Source organism: Lutjanus erythropterus, chromosome 6 (genome assembly GCF_056507025.1).
Source record: "Lutjanus erythropterus isolate fLutEry1 chromosome 6, fLutEry1.hap2, whole genome shotgun sequence".
Classification (NCBI taxonomy): Eukaryota; Metazoa; Chordata; class Actinopteri; order Lutjaniformes; family Lutjanidae; genus Lutjanus; species Lutjanus erythropterus.
In genome coordinates, this window is record NC_139322.1 from 20,754,929 (window position 1) to 20,775,290 (window position 20,362).

Sequence of the window (20,362 nt, forward strand, 5' to 3'; positions counted from 1 at the left end):
ACACATTTTCTGTTTGTTCTCTTTCCTCCTTACACAAAACCAAATCCATCAAGCCATCGACCTTATCAGGTCTCCTCTTTTCATCTCGCTCCCTTTCTCACTCCTTCTCTTTCCTTCCCTCCAAACTTTGCATCCTGCCAGTTTCCCCTCCCTTCCTCCGCTCCCTAAATTACAGTTATTACGGTGTCAGTCCACCCTCCATGTAAGTGCAGCTTCAGAGGAGTCTAAGACACTTTACTTCTGTTTCTAACGCCTTCTAGGGACCAATTACAAGGCCACAACCATCGTCCCAAGACAGCCTGAGGCCTTTAAAGACTGGCTGGTCCTCCATGAGCTTCCATCCCCCATCTCCACAACCAGCTGCCTGAAACCTCCAAAAAAGCTTTTAAAAGTTTTATATGCAAACAGCTCTACTCTGGTGGGTACAGTTTTAGACAGGCCAGATTAACAGAATAGAGAATTTTACAGCTCGTAGAGTAACTGCTTGTGATGTTATATAATATAGAAATGTCTGAGTATGAAAGGTTTTCTTCAGCTATAAGAACTACAGCATATAGAGCATATTATTTGCTCAAGGTCCACTACTGGCTGTGGAGAGAAGCTGTTTCAATTTTCTCCTTTTCAGAGCGACAGATTCAATTTATTCTGAAATGCACATTTAATCTGTCTGATTCTCTGTTTTCTGTTTCATCATTCTCTCACTCTGCGTCTCCTCTTTCTTCTTTCTGACGAAGCTGAGTCACTGACACTAAAGGTCAAGACACTTTGCTGCTTCAATAAAAACAACTATTAAAGCATATTATTGGCAAGAATCTTGTGACATGATATGTATCATGATATAGGAGATACGACTTGATAAACTTAATAAAAAAGTAACTATTTTATGCAATCAGAACAGGGAAACTAGATAAGAACACTGCTATTTAGCGGTCGTGGGTTTAAACACAAATCTTTGCGTGCATCAAAATATCCCAGTAGTGTTTTGAGAATTGATACAGCAACATAATATCGCAGTATTTTTTGAAATTTTCATATACCCCTACTCATAATATGTGGTAATTAGCACTAAACAGAAAGAGCTTGACAGAGGTGTCATTATGGCTACATCTGTGATTATAAAGTCTTTATTGATGCATCAAAAAACTAGATTTTTATACATGATTTTGTCTCACTGGCTGACTAATTGCTACTTTAAAAACATAGGGTATTTATAATGATCTATAATTAGTTTAGCCTGACACGGCTTGCATACAGTGTGGCTCTTGTCCCTTTTCCCTTCAACTTCATAGAAGCCAAAATGCTTCCATGTGCTAGCTTTTAAGTCAAAGGGATGCCGGCTGGATTGTATCCAACTGCACTTGCTAATGCTCCCCTCACCAAAACTCAAATATTAGCCTAATTTAGAAAATTAACATGACATACATCTTTGCGTCAGATACGTATCACTATCCAACTTGTTCAGGAGTAAAAAACGTACAGCCTTTAAATTTCTGATCACTGACTTTTCTGCAGTGATTAATAATCTGTCAAGAGGGAACTGCAATGGATGTAAGAATTAATTTTCCCCTTACCCCTATGCTATATTGTCCCTAAAAATTGAGGATCATGCATAAAAAGGGTTATGATTCCTACACTGTACCCAATTTGGATGGGAGCACCCTTAAAACGCCCTGTAAACCCACTGTCATTGTTTCATTTGAAATTCAGGGTGCAAGATTACTGCCAAACAATGAAAAACATGTACTATAACTGTCATGATACTTTCTGACTAAGCTGCACATATTCTGTTAAATGTGTGTGAGCTTGGCCTCAGAGAGATTTTGGCCATTAAAGTTTAATATGCACTAACTCTGGACTGCACATTTCTAAGCCAGGCGGTTGATCCCCTCCTGTCCAACTGACACTACATCAAAAAGAATGACTCACTAAGCCACTGATAAAGTCATATCTCTGTGGCACGTCCACATCCCCCGAGTCAGACTGACCATGACAATGCATCACTATGGCTGCGGGTACGGAGCAAACCATTACTCAAAGGGACGGGAAGAGGGGTCATGCTGGGACTGTGGCTTTTTAGGTCAGTGAAACCAGAAAAGAGGAACTGTAAGAGAGAGGAAAGGAGAGAAAGCGTTGAGGGGAGGGAGGGTTCAAACTCCTTGACAGCTCTTGAATGAAGCTGAAATCAATGTGCATATAATACTCCCTGGCAGCGAGTGCCCCATTTCATCCCATTACTGACCCACATCACCTCTGTCATCCTCCTTCATATTAATATCCTGAGCCCATCTCTCTTTTCCATCTCTTCATCTACAGTAAAAAAAAAACACTGTAGTCAGCAGAGCCCTGCTGAGACACAAAATTACAACACCTAACTTCACACATGGCTCCTGAGGCCTGATGAGTAGGAGCGTGACACGCATTCAGACAGAGAATGGTTGTCCCTTAGTCCTCACTGAGTCTATTCAGGTTCCACAATGAGACCCAAAGGTCTGCTGCTGGCATGTCCTGTCTGACGCCACTTATAGCAGTAAATGCGTCTGGATGCCAGAAGAGAGGCATCCATACCTGCCAAAAGGCTCGTGGCCTCTTGGTGCCTTGATGAGAACTGGGTAGACAAAAGTAGACTACAAGTTTTGTTCAGTAAAGGAGACGCAGAGAAAGGAAAAGTGATGTGTGTTGCTCCTGAAAAAATGAGACAATATTGCTAAAAGTGGATAAAAGCAAATAATACAACTAGAAAAGTCTGGTAAATTCATAAAATTAGATCACTTTGCCTTGTGTTATATAATGATGGAACAACATCCAAAACCTCTGACGAGATCTAGTCTCATATTACGATATTGATATAAGTCACTGTGAAAAAAATCAAAATTTTAGGGTTATAATGTTTTGTTGAGATGATTTACTTTTCTTCTTTCAATGAACTTGAATCCTAGAAACCCAGTAACAATTGGATTTCAAAAATTGAGTAAAGTCAAAGTAAAAGTGAATAATTGTTAATAACTTAATATTTTCAATTGCAACCATTTATTTTTCACATATCCAAATAATGATAATAATGATGATGATCAATTTTTGAAATCTTTTTTTTTTTTTTTTGCTAAATCTGAAAGATTCAAGTTCACCGAAAGAAGAAAAGGATATTATCTCAACTAAAGATTATAGGTCAACAAAAGTATTAGTTTATTTCAAAACTTAAGAGTTTGATTCAAAACTCAAATATCTAGTTGATTTGCCTTGAAATCACAACTTTTCTAATCTTTTTTTATACAGTGTTTAAGGAAAACTGTAAAGGCAATTCAACAAAGCCATGTAATAATATCGATTTATCACCAAGCCTCAATCTTTGTTTGATTGCCTACCTATAGGTGTGTGTGTGTGTGTGTGTGTGTGTGTGTGTGTCTAACCTGGTGTTAGGTCATCACAACAGACTTCTATGGATCCAGATGAGCAGTCACTCAGTTCGTCCAGTGAAAAGTCACTCTCCTGTACTCGTATTCTGTAAACACATCATGAACATGTTACTGAACATGCAAATCACTTCAGTGCCACTGATTGTAATCAAACACACAAGCTACTACTGTATGTGTGACAGTAAAGAAAGAGCTGACATTCGCCAGTGTGTCACACTGATTTCCATAAATGCAAATCAAAGAAACTGAAAATCACTGTTAAAGCACTGCAAATAATTTCATCATTTTAAAAGCAAACAGAGGCTGAAGAATTTAAGTTCTTATTTTGAATTGTTCTAATTCTTTATCTTATCAAGAATTGCACATCATGCGATCATTGATTCTGCTTTGACGAATGAATTCTTAACAGATTGATTCATTTAACAAAACACCACACACCACCACACATCAGACACAGTAACACTGCATTTTTTTAATACTTACAAAATTAGATTCACTTTTTTCTTGTTTTTATCCCACATCGTGACTATGTGTGTGTGAGAGAGAACAATATACTGAGTCAGCCCAGAGGCTGTCAAGAGGACACTTTAACAATCAGCTCTGCTCCAGAAAACACCAAATGTGTGTGTACTGTATATGTGTGTGTGTGTGTGTGTGTGTGTGTGTGTGTGTGTGTGTGTGTGTGTGTGTGTGTGTTCTTGCACACACATACATTGCTGGAAAAGATGACAGAGGAATTGGACTGAAATGGCAACAACAGGCCTCTAGGGCTGGTCTTTAGTATCCAGAGAGGCAGTCAATGTGTGTGTGTGTGTGTGTGTGTGTGTGTGTGTGTGTGTGTGTGTGTGTGTGTGTGTGTGTGTGTGTGTGTGTGTGTGTGTGTGTGAGAGAGAGAGAGAGAGAGAGAGAGAGAGAGAGAGAGAGAGAGAGAGAGAGAGAGAGAGAGAGAGAGAGAGAGAGAGAGCAAGAGAGCAAGAGTAGGGGTGGACAGCATACTGATTTCATCAACGTTGCTGGTGTCATGTTCTGACACAACATGGATTTTGTAATACCATCATTACCATGATAAATGTTTTCACATAGTAAAAGTAATGTGCTTTATGGTGGATGTGATGCAGATAGAGAGTAGAGAGTTACATCCAATTACCACTAGTATCACTACAACGTTATGTGCAAAACACACTAATTTCTCTTTTGTTGACTGCAAAAAACAGCACAAAAGTCTACTCCCATCATCCAAGCAAGTGAAGTAGACTAACTTTATTTTTGATGGAAAGGTCCCCACAACAACTGGAAAACTCTTATGTGTGTGCCAAGTTAAGCAATTTATGACTTCTTTCTCAACAAAGGACAGCACAAACCAAGATTTGCTTCAAAACTGAAACTCAAGGATCAATCAATACTTAAAAAAACAAAAGAAAACAAAAAAACTTTAAATTTGGAAGGTGGAAGGTTTTGCCATTTTTATGTTGCTTTAATGTCTATTTTGCAGGTTAGCCTGTGAACTTAGTTAGCATGTCCTACAGCTAATGTTGCTAACATCTGTTATAGACCCACACTGTGTTGAGGGACAGTCAACAGAAATTGTGTGACTGTTAAACCTTATTAGATGCTAGTTAAATAACCACAGCAGCAGACTGGATGTGGGAAACAGTTTTTTCTCACATTGCTTTTTGTGGAACTACATCCTGCAATGCCCAACTGGCGTTGTTATTACACAAAAGCCCCTTCTCCTGCATGATCCTTGCCAGTATTTGCGTCTGTTATTGACATATGTTAATGTACTGATACAAATGCTCTGTGGTACACTGACTACTTATGTAATATATTTTGAGTTTTCAGCTAAATAAATGCTGTTAAGATGCCTAATTCGAGAACTTGTCTAACTCTTAAGAATGAATCCCATTAAATTTACTAATTAACCTACATTATGAGACAGGTTACTCCTCCAAAAACACACGTAGGCCCTTTTTCTTTTTCAATCTTACTGGAGCCAACAAACACATCTGTATTTTTTCTTTCTTAACATGTGTTCTCTTACATTGCAAATAGGTAAAAAGAGGTGGCATCATGTTTTCAGTGGAGTATCCAGTCTATGTCTCTCATAATGTGATATAATACCATCAATGCAAAAAAATATTTTTTATGTCGTAAAAATGCTTTGAGTCAAAAATTTAACTAAATACTTGAAACATACAGTTTTAATTTAGCCATACTGTGGTATAAAATTGCTTTGATGGTGTGTAAAAAGGAGCTAAAAAATGAAAGCAAAGATTTGTACTGTAATGTAACTTTCATTTTGACAAAATGGATTTTAAAAAATTGGAACTGAAAAAGGTATCATTCAGTATCATTCAATTTTTGAATGATACCCAGCCCTAAAAAAAGGAGATCATTAAAAAAGTTATGAGGAGAAACAGTGATCATTGTGTGTGTGTGTGTGTGTGTGTGTGTGTGTGTGTGTGTGTGTGTGTGTGTCAGACTACATACCTGTAGCTGAAGGGAGCCACAGTAGCCATGTTGACTCTGGGTGTGTGCGTCTCACCATCATTGTCTAAGCTTTGATCGTGCAGATCGGCAGCCATCTTTGACATTGCTGGCATGGTGAATACGATGGGTGGCAGAGGCAGGGGACCAGGAGAGAAGGCTGGACTGCTGTCCTCAGGAGTCCCCATCTCCTCATCCGATTGGCTGGTGGAGTCACTGCGACCTCTGATGGCAGGCTTGTAACTCATCTGAGCGAGAGGGGGGTGGAGGTTACTGTTATTCAACATGACAGACTGAGCTGGGTGGTTTTCTGGGTCCTCTCTTTGTGGTGTGACATCACTAGTTGCCTGGGATACAGTGTTGGAGTTGTCTCCTCTCCTGAACTGGAGCGGTGGACGCAGGTTGCTGGGGGTCCATGTATGGTTCTTGTTGGTGAAGGTGTTTCTGTTGCGATTGCCGTCATGTGGAAACTGTGATGGGGTGTGAAGGAGAGTGTGTTTTCCCAGATCCAGTGTATCTTTGGAGTGCGGCGGCGGCGTCACCTTGCGCTGGGTTAACGGGCTGCTGTAGGCGGAGCGAGATACCTGGGGGGCAGGTAGAGCTCCTGACCGCTTGAAGAGCTGACTTTTCAGGCCGGGGTCTCGCGTTGGGTCCTTGGAGGAATGTGCAGGGATGCTGGAGCTCCGTGGGCAAAGTGAAGGAGAGTGTGTGGGTGTGTGAGTGGGTGTGTGTTTAGGGGTATGTGTTGAGGGCCTAGGCAGGTCACTAGCCCGGCGGCGGGAGTCTGTTTTGGGGGAGGAGGGCAACAGACTGTGTGGGAGGGGGATTCCTGACGAGGAGGGAGCCCGGGGGGCTGACTTCACATTGACTCCCCCACTCATACTGACCTAAATGAAGAACAGAGAAAGACCAATAATGAGTCGGAAAGTTTAATACTGATAGTCAGTGTATCAAACTAAAAATCCTAATTCCGTTAGAAAATCGTTTTCGACTTATATTTGATTGAATGCAGTACAAAATCAAGATATTTAATGTTCAAACTAATAAAGTTGATTGTTTTTTCTCAAATATACACTGATTTTGATTTTGATGCCTCTAACACGATCAAAAATGTTGGGATAGGGACAACTAAAGACCAGAGATGCTAAAAAAAAAAAAAAAAACAGTTTAGAACATTCTACAGGTAAAGAGCTTAACAGCTAACAGGTGACAGTATCATGATGGGTGTGAAAGGCTTTGTCGTTCACAAGCATGGATGGGGTGAGGCTCACCACTTGCATGGGCAAATAGTTCAAAAGTTTAAGAACGTTTCTCAATACAAAACTGCAAGGAATTTAGGGATTTTAACTTCCACAATCCATAATGTCAGTGAAAGACTCAGAGAATCCGGAGAAATCTCTGTACATAAAGGGCAACATTGTGATTTTTGACTCCATTAAAATTTTGCATAATTGTATTAAGGATATAACATGAGCTCAAGAACACAGGAAAACTGATAACCATGGTGGACACAGTTTGTCACTGCATCTGTAAATGCAAGTTAAGACTCTACCATGCAAAGAGAAAGCCATTTCTCTGTAGCCAAGCTCATCTGATGGAGTGACGCAAAGTGGAAAAGTGTGTCATGGTCTGATGAAGCCTCATTGCTGATTGTTTTTGGAAATCATGAACGATGTGTCCTCTGGGCTAAAGAGGAGAAGGATCATCCAGATTGTTCCCAGCCCAAGTTCAAAAGCCACGTTGCCAGTTCAAAAAAACAGCATCTGTGATGGTATGGTGGTGTGTTGGTGCCCCATTAATGCAGAAAGGTACATACAAGTTTTAGAGCAACATGTGCTGCCATCCAGACAACATTTCAGGGATGACCCTGCTTATTTCAGCAAGACAATGCCAAGACACATTCTGCATGTTACAACATTGTGGTTTCATAGTAAGAGTTGGTCTGTCTACAGTTCGTTTGTAAATCCACAGCAACAGTATGAAACTATCAGTCATAAAAGCCCTTTGAAAAGTTGATTTATGCAATTTGAGTTTAATTATTGTGTTAAAATCTAATCCAAAATTTAATCTAATCAGCTAAACTAGAATTAGCTGTTCTCAACACAGAGAAAGTTAAACATCCATGGTATGTGAGCATGTGAATCATGCACATATGACAAACTGAGTCATGGTAAACCACGAGTTGAGCTTATTTTCGTCGAGGCATGGACCGTCTGCGCAATCAAATTTGCCTGCTGGGAGTTCAAAACACAAAACAGCTTCACACACGAGCACAGACACATGCTCACAGCTCACATCTACCAGCTACTTTCAGGGTGTTATCTTCTCAAATAACTGATTTTCCCCACATAATGAATTCAAATACACACTCGCAGTAACACACACTGTTGCCCAAATACACTGCTCTCTTACACACAACAGATTCAGAAGAGGTATGGGATCGTCCTCACCTGATTTGCTTTGATTCCAGATATTCACAGTTTTCAGTTACACTCAGAAACGCGCAGAACTTCCAAGAACTCTACCAGTCAGCTTGATATTCTCTGATTCTCGATATGCTACTCTACGCAAACCACAGTGCATGTTGGTCAAGTGAAGCATTTCATGTAATGTCATGTAATTTATCTATCTCGTGCTGCTCTGCTGAAGTTAAAGAGGACAGAGAGGTTGTGAAGCTGGAAGAAAGGCAGTGAGGAAGGGAGGGAGGGGAAAAAGGAGGAATCAGCAAGTGTAGAGGCAGAGACATCACCGCCGTCCCTCACAAAATGTCAGAATCTTATGTGACAATGTTTTATTCTACATAGTGAATATAATTTTATCATACATGCTTACAGCAAGAAACTGACATTGGAAACACGGACATGAAACTGTTCAGGTCTCCCCACAGCACCTTGAAGAAACCTCTGCCACAAACAGCTTCTGAGTTTTTCTTTTTTTGCTTCAGCATCACAAGCCAAGCGACATCTAGTTCTGATATATAGGCAGACATCTGCACAGTCCATATCTCCGAAACAATCACACAAAAACAATCTTGATGGATAAATACCACTAGAGGCCAGAGGAAAAATATGATTTTTTGAACTTGGTGTGACCAACCTAATGATCAAATCTTATTGCTGTTGCTGTCCAGATGTACAGGAGAAGGTCAACAGCTGCTCTGCTCACATTCAATATGAATGTAAACACATACTGTATATTTACACATTTTCTATCTTACTTTCTAATTCTTATGCAGCACTTTTGCTTCGGAACACTACAGCACAAATAGATTTCATGATTATAATTATACACATACTCACAAATACACAGACTTAACGCTGAGCCCTACTTGCCCTTTCTTAAATAGCAGAAATTTTGCTGCCAGAGGACGTCTTGGGAAGCTGTCTTTACTAAAGCAGAGATGTGTCAAATTAAGCCGTCAAAGTCACAAGGATAAAATGTTGGATTATTTGACAGCTCATCTAATCACGGTATTGCACACAGTTTAATGTGGATCACACAAACACACACACACGCACACATTTTCCCAGCAGTCTGAAAAAAAAAGGTCTGTCATTTTCAGAATCCCTGCAGGGCAAAGAGGTTGACTGCTTCAGCTCAAAACTCATACACATACTGTACCCAAAAAATAACCTTTAATTTCTAATAGAGGAAAGTTTAACTTATCTGCAGGAGACATTCCTTTCACCTACTTATAATAGCAGACATAGCCCCGGGTAATGCAACACTAGTAATATGTATCAGCAATTGATACCTCATCAATAACAATAAGACAATTGTTAAATAAAATGTTTAATAGTTTTACTTAAATGAAGTAAATGAAAAGTACCATGAAGCACATTAAGAATAGGCCCTGGCTCATAAACAGCCTGTCATATCCCTCGATAATGGAGCGTGCTATGAGTGACACACACACAGCTGATCATTAAGTAGAAGTGGCAGAGACATAAAAGCATCATGGTAGCTCGACTGACAAGAAGTTGAGTTTTAGTGCAGACAGAGTCTGTTTTATCATTTTTAAAAAAATTTGTTGGTATGGGAATCTCAGTGTCGAGTCAAAAACTGTACTTTACAAAATAGTAGAGGTCAAAAGTAAAATTCTGGGAACCTAGCGAAATAACCTCACTGACCTGGACAACAGACAGGTAGTGAGGAAATCGAAAGCCATTCTATCAGTCAGTAAGAACACTGTTGCCTCTGAATTTCTGATCCTTTCAGATCCAAGCACTCATTCATTCCCACCGCCATAACCCTTCTAAACGCAGACCAGGGGGTTATTGTTCTGTTGTTCTTTGAGGATGCTGATGATGATGGTGATGATGATGGTGGCAGCTTTGTTTGTAATGATGATGACCATGATTTTATCATCTGTATCTGTCTTGCTGTAAACCCAATTGTCCTATGGGGACAAATAAAGTTGATGTTGCTTTACCAGGTGTGTTGTTCAGTTGCACCATCAATATGTGACACAACAAAGGACACATCAGTGTGCCAGTATGGCAGTTTTTTGAGTACATTTTAAAATATATTAAGTACGTGCCTGGATAAAGTGTTTACAGACCGAAATGAAACATTTTATCATGACACATTTTTTTTAGCTATATCACTACAACTGGGTACTAAACTTTGATACTTTTATGGCATCAACTGAATTGCTTCAATACTACTTAGTATTGAAAAATGTCTTGTCATTCAATACCAACTTTCAATACCTTGGACCGGTATTGGGACAGTGAGTCCAATACTGTACAGATATTACATCAGTTTCTTCATTTTAGTCCAGTTATGCAAAGAGTAAAAAATAGTTTCTCCAGATGCTTTCAGTTCTTTGAACAGCTTCTTCCTTTAAAGTGTGTACTTGCACTGTAAAATGTGATGTAGTCATGTGCATGAACTCCATCAACCCTGCATTTATCACTACCAATGCTGAACCACTAGTCTATATGGAGGAAAGACAACAGGGCCAAAAAGGACATCCAAGCAGGGCTTACCAAAGCTTGTGCAGCATTTGCAAGGCTTCAGTTAATCTGGAAGTCTAGGCGATACAGTGTTGGGACTAAGATTAGACTCTATAAAAGCAATGTCAAATCTGTCCTACGGTTTGGCTCAGAATGCTAACGAGAGGCAAAAGGAGGTATGGACAAGATAAATGCCTTCCTCAATGGGTGCCTGAAGAGAATCTGACACATCTTCTGACCCAACGCTGTAACAAACTGAAGAGACACAACGCATAACTACTTGCAACAGTGTGATCAATGAAATAAAATGCTGGCAGCTCAGATGGCAAGGCCATACATTCAGAATGGGCCAGTGCAGCACAGGTAGCATTAAGGTGGACACCATCTGGAAAACAGAAGCCTGGATGGCCGAGGAACACCCGACACAGAACAGCTGAAGGCAAGCTTAGAGAAATTAAACTTACATGGGACGAGGCTCAGAAAATGGCAAAAGAGCTAAATGAACAGCGTCAGATCGTTGAAGCCTCATTTCCCCAATTGGGAAGATAAGGACTAAGTGAAGTAAGTAATGTGAAATGTAATTTTCTTTTTGTTAAACTGGATTTGGTATCAAAAATTATGGTTCAGGAACAGGTATCAAAGCCAAGGTATCAGTGTCTGTAATAGTATTGAAAATTTTTGAGCGATGCCCAGTCTTATATATTGCTCAGCCTTAAACAGACAGACACACTGACAGAAAATTTTGGCAAAGACCTGTGCTCTATCATATCATGACTCAATGCTCATAAAGAGCTGCACAGCAGCAGAGATGCAGCAGTAGGTAAACAGAGACAGATGTTATCATCCATCCTGCTTTCTCTCCTCAAATTCCTCCTCCTCCTTTTTCCCGTATGCCCCCCATCTCTGTTTCTCTCTCTCTTTCTCTTGGGAGGTCACTAATAAGCATCAGAATTTCTGTCTGTCTGATACAATTCCTGCTAGGATTTCCAGGAGCACAGGTGCGGTCTGGCTCTGTGTCTATCTGTATGGAAATTGGCTGTTCCTCGGGGACTCACTGGGGTCATACCAGTACTACCGCAGCCTGTGTACAGACGTACCGAGGCTCAGCTGGTGGTGGGGATGTCTGCGTGTACATATACTCAGAAACTAATGAGAGAAAAGAAACAGAAAGACATCTCTGCTGACTAAAACCAACAGCTGTAAGTGACCGAAAAACTGTCAAATCAGTTTCAGGTCTGATTCTCTCAAACATAAGGCAATGCTTGTTCAGTGTGTAGGTATGTCCTCTGTGTCATGTGTTCAGACTGCATACAGGCCTCAAGACAAGATCATTCTGTATCATTCTGTTACGTAAGTACATTTACAATAGTTACATTGTTGGTTTGTTGATGCAGACACGGCGGGTCTGACTGCTTGTGACTTGTCTGGCAACAGAAAGTAGCTTCAATATAGAGAGTGTACAAACTGTTTAAATAGACTTCTACAAATCTAAATAAAGAAAAAAACATTTCAAGGGACGGAGGATATCATACAGTATGCTGCACAGATTGTAAAGGCCCTTGAGGCAAATTGTGGTTTGTGATTCTGGCCTTTATAAATGAAACTGACTTCAGCATGTATGAAATTAGATATTTGGTTTGGTTTACGCTGGATGTTTCATGGTCTGAGTATGGTCCTCAGGCAAATATGTGAGGAAAAATGGGTTAGTTAGGGCTTATACTGATTCATCTGTCAATTATTTGATTAAATGACAAATCATGTAGTCAATAATATGTCATGCAATTGTGAAAAACTCCTGTCCTCAAAAATCAATTGTTTTGACTAACCACCAGTCTATCACCTGTCCAAGTCACCACATTCCTTGTGCATGTCTGGTCGAGGTTGATGGTTGTATGCAGTCTATCCAAGTAATTAAGTTTGTGTGTGCTATACTGACAGAGAAAGTCAAGTTCTCCTGCTCCAGCCTTCCTGACAGTGCCTACATGTACCAAGATGCATTGTGCTTGAGTTTCTGATGCCAGACTCCCAAATCCTTCCAAAACCCACCCAGATTGTGGAGGCACGCATTTAAAAATCTAAAAATGCATTTCAGATACTTCACTGTTTGATCAGAAAACAGAAAAAACAAATTTAGTTGGAGTAAGTTTATCGACAACAGACGTGCCTTTACATTTTATGCCGCCTAGATGTGACAGTTACACAATGAAGAGAGAGGAGGGAGTAAGCATAAGCTACTGCTGATTACCAACAGGTGTTGAAGGAGGCAAAAAACGGTGGTAAAAAAAACAAAATATGGTGAGAAATGGGGAATTTTCAAGTATGATATTTGCATTTTGCAGCAAATGAACACCCAAGAAACATGCAGTCAGAGATGATGGAAGGCACCATCAGGAAACAGCTGAATGCACAGTGATAGATAACAGAGAAAAGCAGAATTTTTAGAAGCTGAAACCAGAGTTTGTCTGGCATTTTTGCATGATAAATGACTCAAAATTATTATCAATGAACCAAATGACATATAAATTTGCAGTAGATACTTGTTTAATAGTCCAGATGTGAGCCCCCTGACTAATTATACAATGAGCATCTGTGTTTCTGTGCCATTTGTACTTAAGCAATACTTATAATGTATTTAAAACACCTACAACAAACTTTTATACTGTGTTGATTTTGGAGGCCCCTGCGGACAAGAGTGGTGGTGTTACCATTAGTATAACTACAAAACATAACGGCAAAAATAAATTTATCTGATGAAAACTCTCCTCCTGACTTTTTAAATTAAATAATGTAACTTTTCTGGGGAAAATATAAACACAGGGCTTTCCAGTCTGCATACTATAAAGCATTTCATCAGATTTCAATGGGAATCTGTAGAGAGAAACAGGCAGCCTTCTTGCCGATGGTCTTGTTTGCTTATGTAGGTCATACAGAGGCATCCATATTAAATTGAGACTGTTTAATGACCACTCAAGAAGAAGAAAAAAAGAAGAATGAAGTATAAAGTAAGTGCAGTTTTAGAGAACATCATATATCATGTAAAATGATACAAACATGGTCCCAAAAACATGCAGAAAATTGTATTTTTTGTGCCAGGTGAATGTAATGCTCATTGCATTTGAGTGATCCTCTCAGTTATTCTGTAAAGATGGTGCTGACATCTGCTGGACATTGTGTGCAGCAGCAGGGACTTTTCCTCCTCCAGTAATCTATTATTTTACGTATCTCCACATAGTCAGGTGTCTAAATGGTGTTTAAAGATGGTTTAAACACTTTTCACTACAGTCATAGATGACAGCAGGTCAGGTTTAGTATGTGCTGTCTGAAAGGTGGAAAAAAAAGGATAGCGTGGCAGCCAGCCTCAGATGTTAGCGTTTAACTTCTTAATCAAATTACACAATTTCAGCTCCTGTGTCCCATGACACATTCAGCCTGACACCGAGTTACTGTACATGTGTTCAAAGAAACATGCATACCCTCTCTTTCTCACGCACTCACACCCTCACCCCTGTGATGAAAACCCTCTGACTCATCACAAAATCAATAAATGAGGAGGTATCACAGGCCCTCTCTCCCTGTGAACTGAAGGACATCAGCAGCGCCTGTGTGTTTGTGTGTGTCACCTACTCTGGAAAGTCTAGGATAAATGAATGTAATTACCTCCATAATGACAACAACCAAAGTAACAGCGATAATGTCCTGCCATAAATCATCTTACAATATGCTAGTCTCACAGCGGTGAAGAAACACTCAGATGTGCTGTTAGGATTCCTGGAAAGGCACAGTTTGCTTAGAAGATGAAGTTTACTAAAAATAACAACATCTGAAGCTCATAAACTGCTGATTATGAAATGTCATGTGCCAGACGTGTCGTCTCATGCGGGCGTCTCTTACCTGTCAATGAATGGGAGTACTGGGTCCTTCAGTGTGCTGTTAGGCCGAGCTGCCAGAGCCGGCGGGAGGGAGGTCACACTTCTCCGACGTCCCAGGAACAATGGGCTGTTTTTTCCTGGATCACTGTTGCATCCTCACCGCTGCTCTCCCATTGGTCCGCAGTGCCTCACCATTCATCGAGACAGGAAGCTGTGACAAACAGGAACGACATTCTCAGCCAATCAGGGGCACTCGTATAGAGATGACTCATTTTCAAAGTCACTTTCTTTGATGAAATCAGTGTTCTCATCTTTTGGCAGAAAAACGTCATTTCACACACACACACACACACACACACACACACGTATACACAAATGCCTGTCTGAACAATGAACTGAAGACTGTTTATGATATTATGAGTCAGTTGCCAAAAGGGAAATTTTCTTGGCCTTCATGACCCGGCCCAATGACACACATTTTGTCATCCTCATAAATTCCACAACAGAGGATTTAGGTTGTCTAAAACCTTGTATCTCCACAATGTCAGCAAGAACGTCATTTTGGTATTAAAGGGCCAGTTCAACCAAAAATCACACAGACCTTATTGTGAGCAGTTCCATGTAGGAGCTGTTTTCTCTCTACCAAATTACACCCACTGACCAAATCACCATGCATGTAGCACGAGAAGCATGTCCACTCATGAACAAGAGACTTGTGCTTGTGACAGCATGGGATATACAGTAAACTTTTATGGCGTCCGTCTTTCTCAGCTAAACTGTCAAATCTCGCCCTTGAGTAAATGCACACTTTTTAAAGTTGTGGTGAAATATTGTTGGGTATAGTCCAACAGAAAGAAAATAGTCGCTTTATAGGGTTGGGCATCTAGAACCAATTTCAAATAAGCATCAATTACAAAATTGCGATTCCAAAGGAATCATTAAGAAACTTTAATTTTGATTCTTTTTAGTTAACCTATTCAGCATTCCTAAGTTACTTGACTAGCAGGTGAATAACAAAAATTGTGTGAGTCTTGTAACAATCACATCAGTTTTAGTAAATGCTATGCTACAAAAGGCTTTACAACGATGGGATATTCTCTGTCGTTCTCTGTCGTGTTACGGTTATCTCGCTAAGGTTAGCTTAGCTCAGTGTTTCTGCTTGTAACATTCATCTGTGGTAATTAGCGTTTCACACAACTCTGTTGTGAAGAATGCAGGAGGATATTCAGAGAATCAGAATCAAGAATAGCTAAGAGTAACCAGCTCATGATTTCTGGAAAGAAACACTGCCATTTTTCAAAAGTCTTTTTTAGAGCTTTGACTGCTATCTAATTCTACTTTATTTGAGAGAAGACACATATCTCTAAGGCTGATATCTCCAAAACTTGAAAACTCACAACAAAACTATATATATGATAAATAGCACTACAAGTAAGATTTTGGGCTGAACTGTCACTTTAACTTTATCACTGTGTATTTTTATGTCATACAAAGGGTTGTTCAAGCATTTCATTCACTGAGGACAACCACTTAACTGAAGTGAAAACCTAAAAAATGACCAAACCTGGCGTTACAACGTTTTTAATGCAGCACAGAATGCCCACATGGAGAAGTCATCTGTTGATGAGTCTCTTAAGATTTCTTCAGAGAGAGTTTGACTCACTCAACCTTGAAAAAATATGTATGTCTTTACCACACATGCCCACTCATTACAGAAGCAAAGACAGACAAACAAAAGCAGCCGCACAAACTAAACAGGACGGAGCGTAATCAGACTACAGACCACATAAACATCACCATGTGTGCACTAACAGTTTCCCTCCGTTCTGATTCACTGCTACAACTCTCCTCCACATCATCCAACACTCTCAGCCAATCTTCCTCAAATACACCACAGTATGTACGCTATGCATGCTGCTCTGAGTCATACAGCCCCTATAATGCTGACTCAGGCTGATCACATCATGTCACCCCTAGTTACGGTACACCCCCGCCTCTGTCATCCCCTCTGCCCCTTTTTTCATCCCACTTAAGCTCTGCCTTTCTTTCTGTTAACCTCTCTCTTCCACTCTGCCGCCATCCCCCCTGCTACGCCGCTGAAAGTGATATCACTGTGAACATCATCATCCTTTAAAATACACAAAAATTCACAGAAACTGGCATTGAGAGTTAATTTCAGAAGACAAACGAGGAGGAATACACAACAACAGTCGCATTAACAAATGCACGAACAGAAATTTAAAATGTTAACCAATTAATAATGAACACAAGGCTACACTCACCCCCGTGCGAGCATCAGGATACAAAGCAGCAAGTGAGTTTGTGTCGGATCTGTATGCTGCTGAGCGCGTCTGCTGCCTCAGTCCTCGCTGCCTTTGCTTCTGTCTACTTTTGGCTGGCGGGCCTCCGAGCTGTGAGCATGTGTATTTGTGTGTGTGTGTCTGTCATTTCACTCCTCTATCACGTCATGCCGCTCCGCTGCTGCCGCAGTACGCCTGCAGCCGTATCCCCGCCCCTCTCTTTATTTTTTCCTCCCCTCATCACAATCCCTATCTCCCTCTCTCTCTCTCTTTCTCTCTCTCTCAGTAATGGACCTGTTGGCCGTGCTCCCTCCCTCTCTGAGGTGAAATATAAGCCCAGAAAAAGCAGAGACAGGCTGCTCCATTAGCTGGATGAGTGTGGTTTGTGTGTCTGTGTGTGGGGGTATACTACTCACACATGGCCTGGTCTGTATAGTGTGAGTAATACATGGTAATTAAGCAGATGTAGCCACCAATGTGAAAAGCCCAAACCCATCATCTGGCTTTCAAAGTCTAATTGGTGGTCAAGGAAAGGAGGAGAAAAAAGAAACATGGTATGCTTAAGATAGATGCACTGACGCCAAATGAAAATGTGCATGAACACACACAATAACACATACATCTGCTGTCTATATCTGTCTGTACTCAGTGCGCATGTCCGCAAGAACAAGCATCCTGAAGGAGGAAGAGCCCATCCATCACTCCTCTAATTTGTCCCCCACCTCTAAATGAAAGAGGAAGCGATAGTGAGAAACAGACATAAAGGAGATGCAGAAGAGGCAGAGAGGCTGGAAAAAAGGAGGGAGTGATGAAGGAATCAACATGTACATAGTCAAACCTCTATTTACATCTTCTCCCACTTCAGCAATGATGTACATCCCAGATCTGACCTTGAACTCGGCTTCTCCTGTCTGTATATCCATCCTCATAAACCACAGACTGTAAAAATCTCATCACATGTAGCCAGATCATTCAAAACATCCGATCCAGTTTACAAACAGAGGAAAATGTTGTTTAAATGTAACAGCAGCGGGACACACTGCTGCTAAGACCTTCAGTGTTGTTGAGTGTAATGGCAGGGTGCCTCACAGATGGAGGTGTGAAAGTGTGATTTCATCTTTCACAGTAACCACTTGAAAAGCTCCAAAGATGTTTTTTTATTTGCTATTTTTACATCTCAACAACATTTTTAGATGCACTATGAAGCAAGATTAATTGGTTAGCAAGGTATGTTGAGCCCAAAGCAAAAGTTTTCGATGTCATGAAGCTGGCTCTCTTTTAACCTGGCTAGATTTCTATGGTAACTTATGCTGACCTCACAACCTGGTCCAGAGGAGGATATGTTCAGAGTTTCGGATTAAATCAGCTATAAAAACTCTCCCCACTCTTTAACAAATTTAGTTCCTGACAATATTTTTAATGAGCGACAGATAGATAGATAGTCAGCTGAGGGAATATATTATATATGCAAAGTTGCAGAGCTGTACATTAATAATGTCATCGAATGAAGCTGCGTAATGAAATTATAGCAGTGCAAATTGTATTGTGTTGCCACGGGAACCTAGATGCATTGAGTTGGTGATGCACAAAACCCTTTAACACTTGAAATTCTACACAGTAGATCATTCATACACTAAAAGAGTAATTAAGCAATTTTTGACGACTTTGAATTATGTTTTTAAGCTTGATCCTGATTTGCTGCACATCTGTTTTATTTTGCTGATATTGCAGCTCAAAACATTGATTAGAAAATTGATTAATCCATCCTATTTATTGCACAACATTCATTTCACTTTAATTTGGCCAAAATAAAGTGAGTTCTATGTATCCTTCATTATAGGACAGTGTCAGATCTAAATGTACTTCTTGAATATCATGTTTAAATAGGGCTGGGTATCGTTCTAAAATTTTAGACACTGGTACTGATACTGATACCTTGGCTTTGATATCAGTTCCTGAACTATGCTTTTTTCTGCATCAAATCCATTTTTAAAAAAAGAAAATTTTATTACACATTACGGTGCAATTACTCACTTAAAGGAAGAAGCTGTTCAAAGACCTGGTGGTAAAATTCAAAACAATGACCCCCGTCTCTGATCGTAACATAGTGCTTTTCCCACATGCCTCTACGACGTGTAATGTTAGACAGCTGATATTCGATAGCATTGAAGCAATGTGGTCTGTGCCATAAAAGTTGTGACCCATGTTTAAATGAATCAAGTTTAATTTTAATGTGCAGCTGTCATGTTAGAAATAAGTAGGAGGCACTGAGAGTTCATTGAGTTGATTAGTAATTTTCTGCCTGTGGTCCTTGCCCACCTTATTGGCAACAGCGTTGCTTTTTGCTGTAATATATTTTTTATATTTTACATGGCTCTCCATTACACCAACCTGTTCCTCTTGACTGAAGTGGGCAGCTTGTGGTCTGCCCATTTTGTGCAGAAGATGACTCAAATGATGCACCCTCTTTTATGTGAACGCGCACAGAGCCTGAGGAAAAGATCCTGGGTTAACAAAGGAAGTTAATAACCACCTTTGTGATATCCGTTATCTCTGACTGGCGTTTTTGGTTTTGTCAGACCAGCTCATGTGAAGAAAGTCTGGCTATGTTGAGTTTGCTTCTCAGCACAGCCCTCTGGTTATTCCGTTTGTTCTTGCTTCTTTGCTTTTCAATCCCTGTCCTCTCCCCAGCCACTTTCTGTCTTTCTCTGTGTCTCAGTCTCCTACTCTCTCTCCATTTCTCCATCTAATCCCTCTTCTCATATTTCTGCTGTGCTGGCTTACAGTTTGACACACTGACATCAGGGACAGTGCTGAATATTTAATGAAGACTGTGATACACAAGTGAATCAGACCCATAAAATATCTCTCAAATGCTCCCTTTTTCACAGCGTACGTTCTGCAGCTTTGGTGACTGTTAAAGGTCCATTTCTGTGAATGTCAACTTGTTTTCCTCTTATGTGCTCGTGTGTTTAATCAATCACGAGACTCAACAGTCCGTAAGGGTCTCTACAGCCTTGATCTTGCGGTAAAGTACAGCTTGAGAGCTTTCTACCTGATCACTTATTGATCGGACATCGACTGGCTGCACTAACACTCGACGTGGTCTGTCTCCGCTGAAGAGGCACATAAATGATGGAACAAACTGCAGTATGCAAATAAATACATCAACTGATCAACAAACCATGATAAATTGGAAAATGCTATTAGGACACAGCAGCACATGGCCTAACAAGCAGAGCACCTCCCCCACACATACAGAACACATGCACACTGTACACACAACCCCCCCCTCCCTGTTTTTCCCACACACATTCACATACAGTACACTACAG

The 20,362-nt window shown here is 40.3% G+C and overlaps 1 protein-coding gene across 1 annotated transcript in view; it reads right to left on the reverse strand.

The window, feature by feature from the left end:
• nav1a (neuron navigator 1a) overlaps positions 1–20,362 on the reverse strand; it is a 144,788-nt gene that overhangs the window by 109,976 nt on the left and 14,450 nt on the right. Inside the window, exons 2-4 of the mRNA XM_084721119.1 lie at positions 14,750–14,938; positions 5,904–6,787; positions 3,408–3,499 (exon numbers count right to left, since the gene is read on the reverse strand). Of these exons, the coding sequence (XP_084577245.1) occupies positions 3,408–3,499; positions 5,904–6,781 (970 nt within the window). The 5' untranslated portion in view covers positions 6,782–6,787; positions 14,750–14,938. The remainder of the gene's footprint in view (positions 1–3,407; positions 3,500–5,903; positions 6,788–14,749; positions 14,939–20,362) is intronic.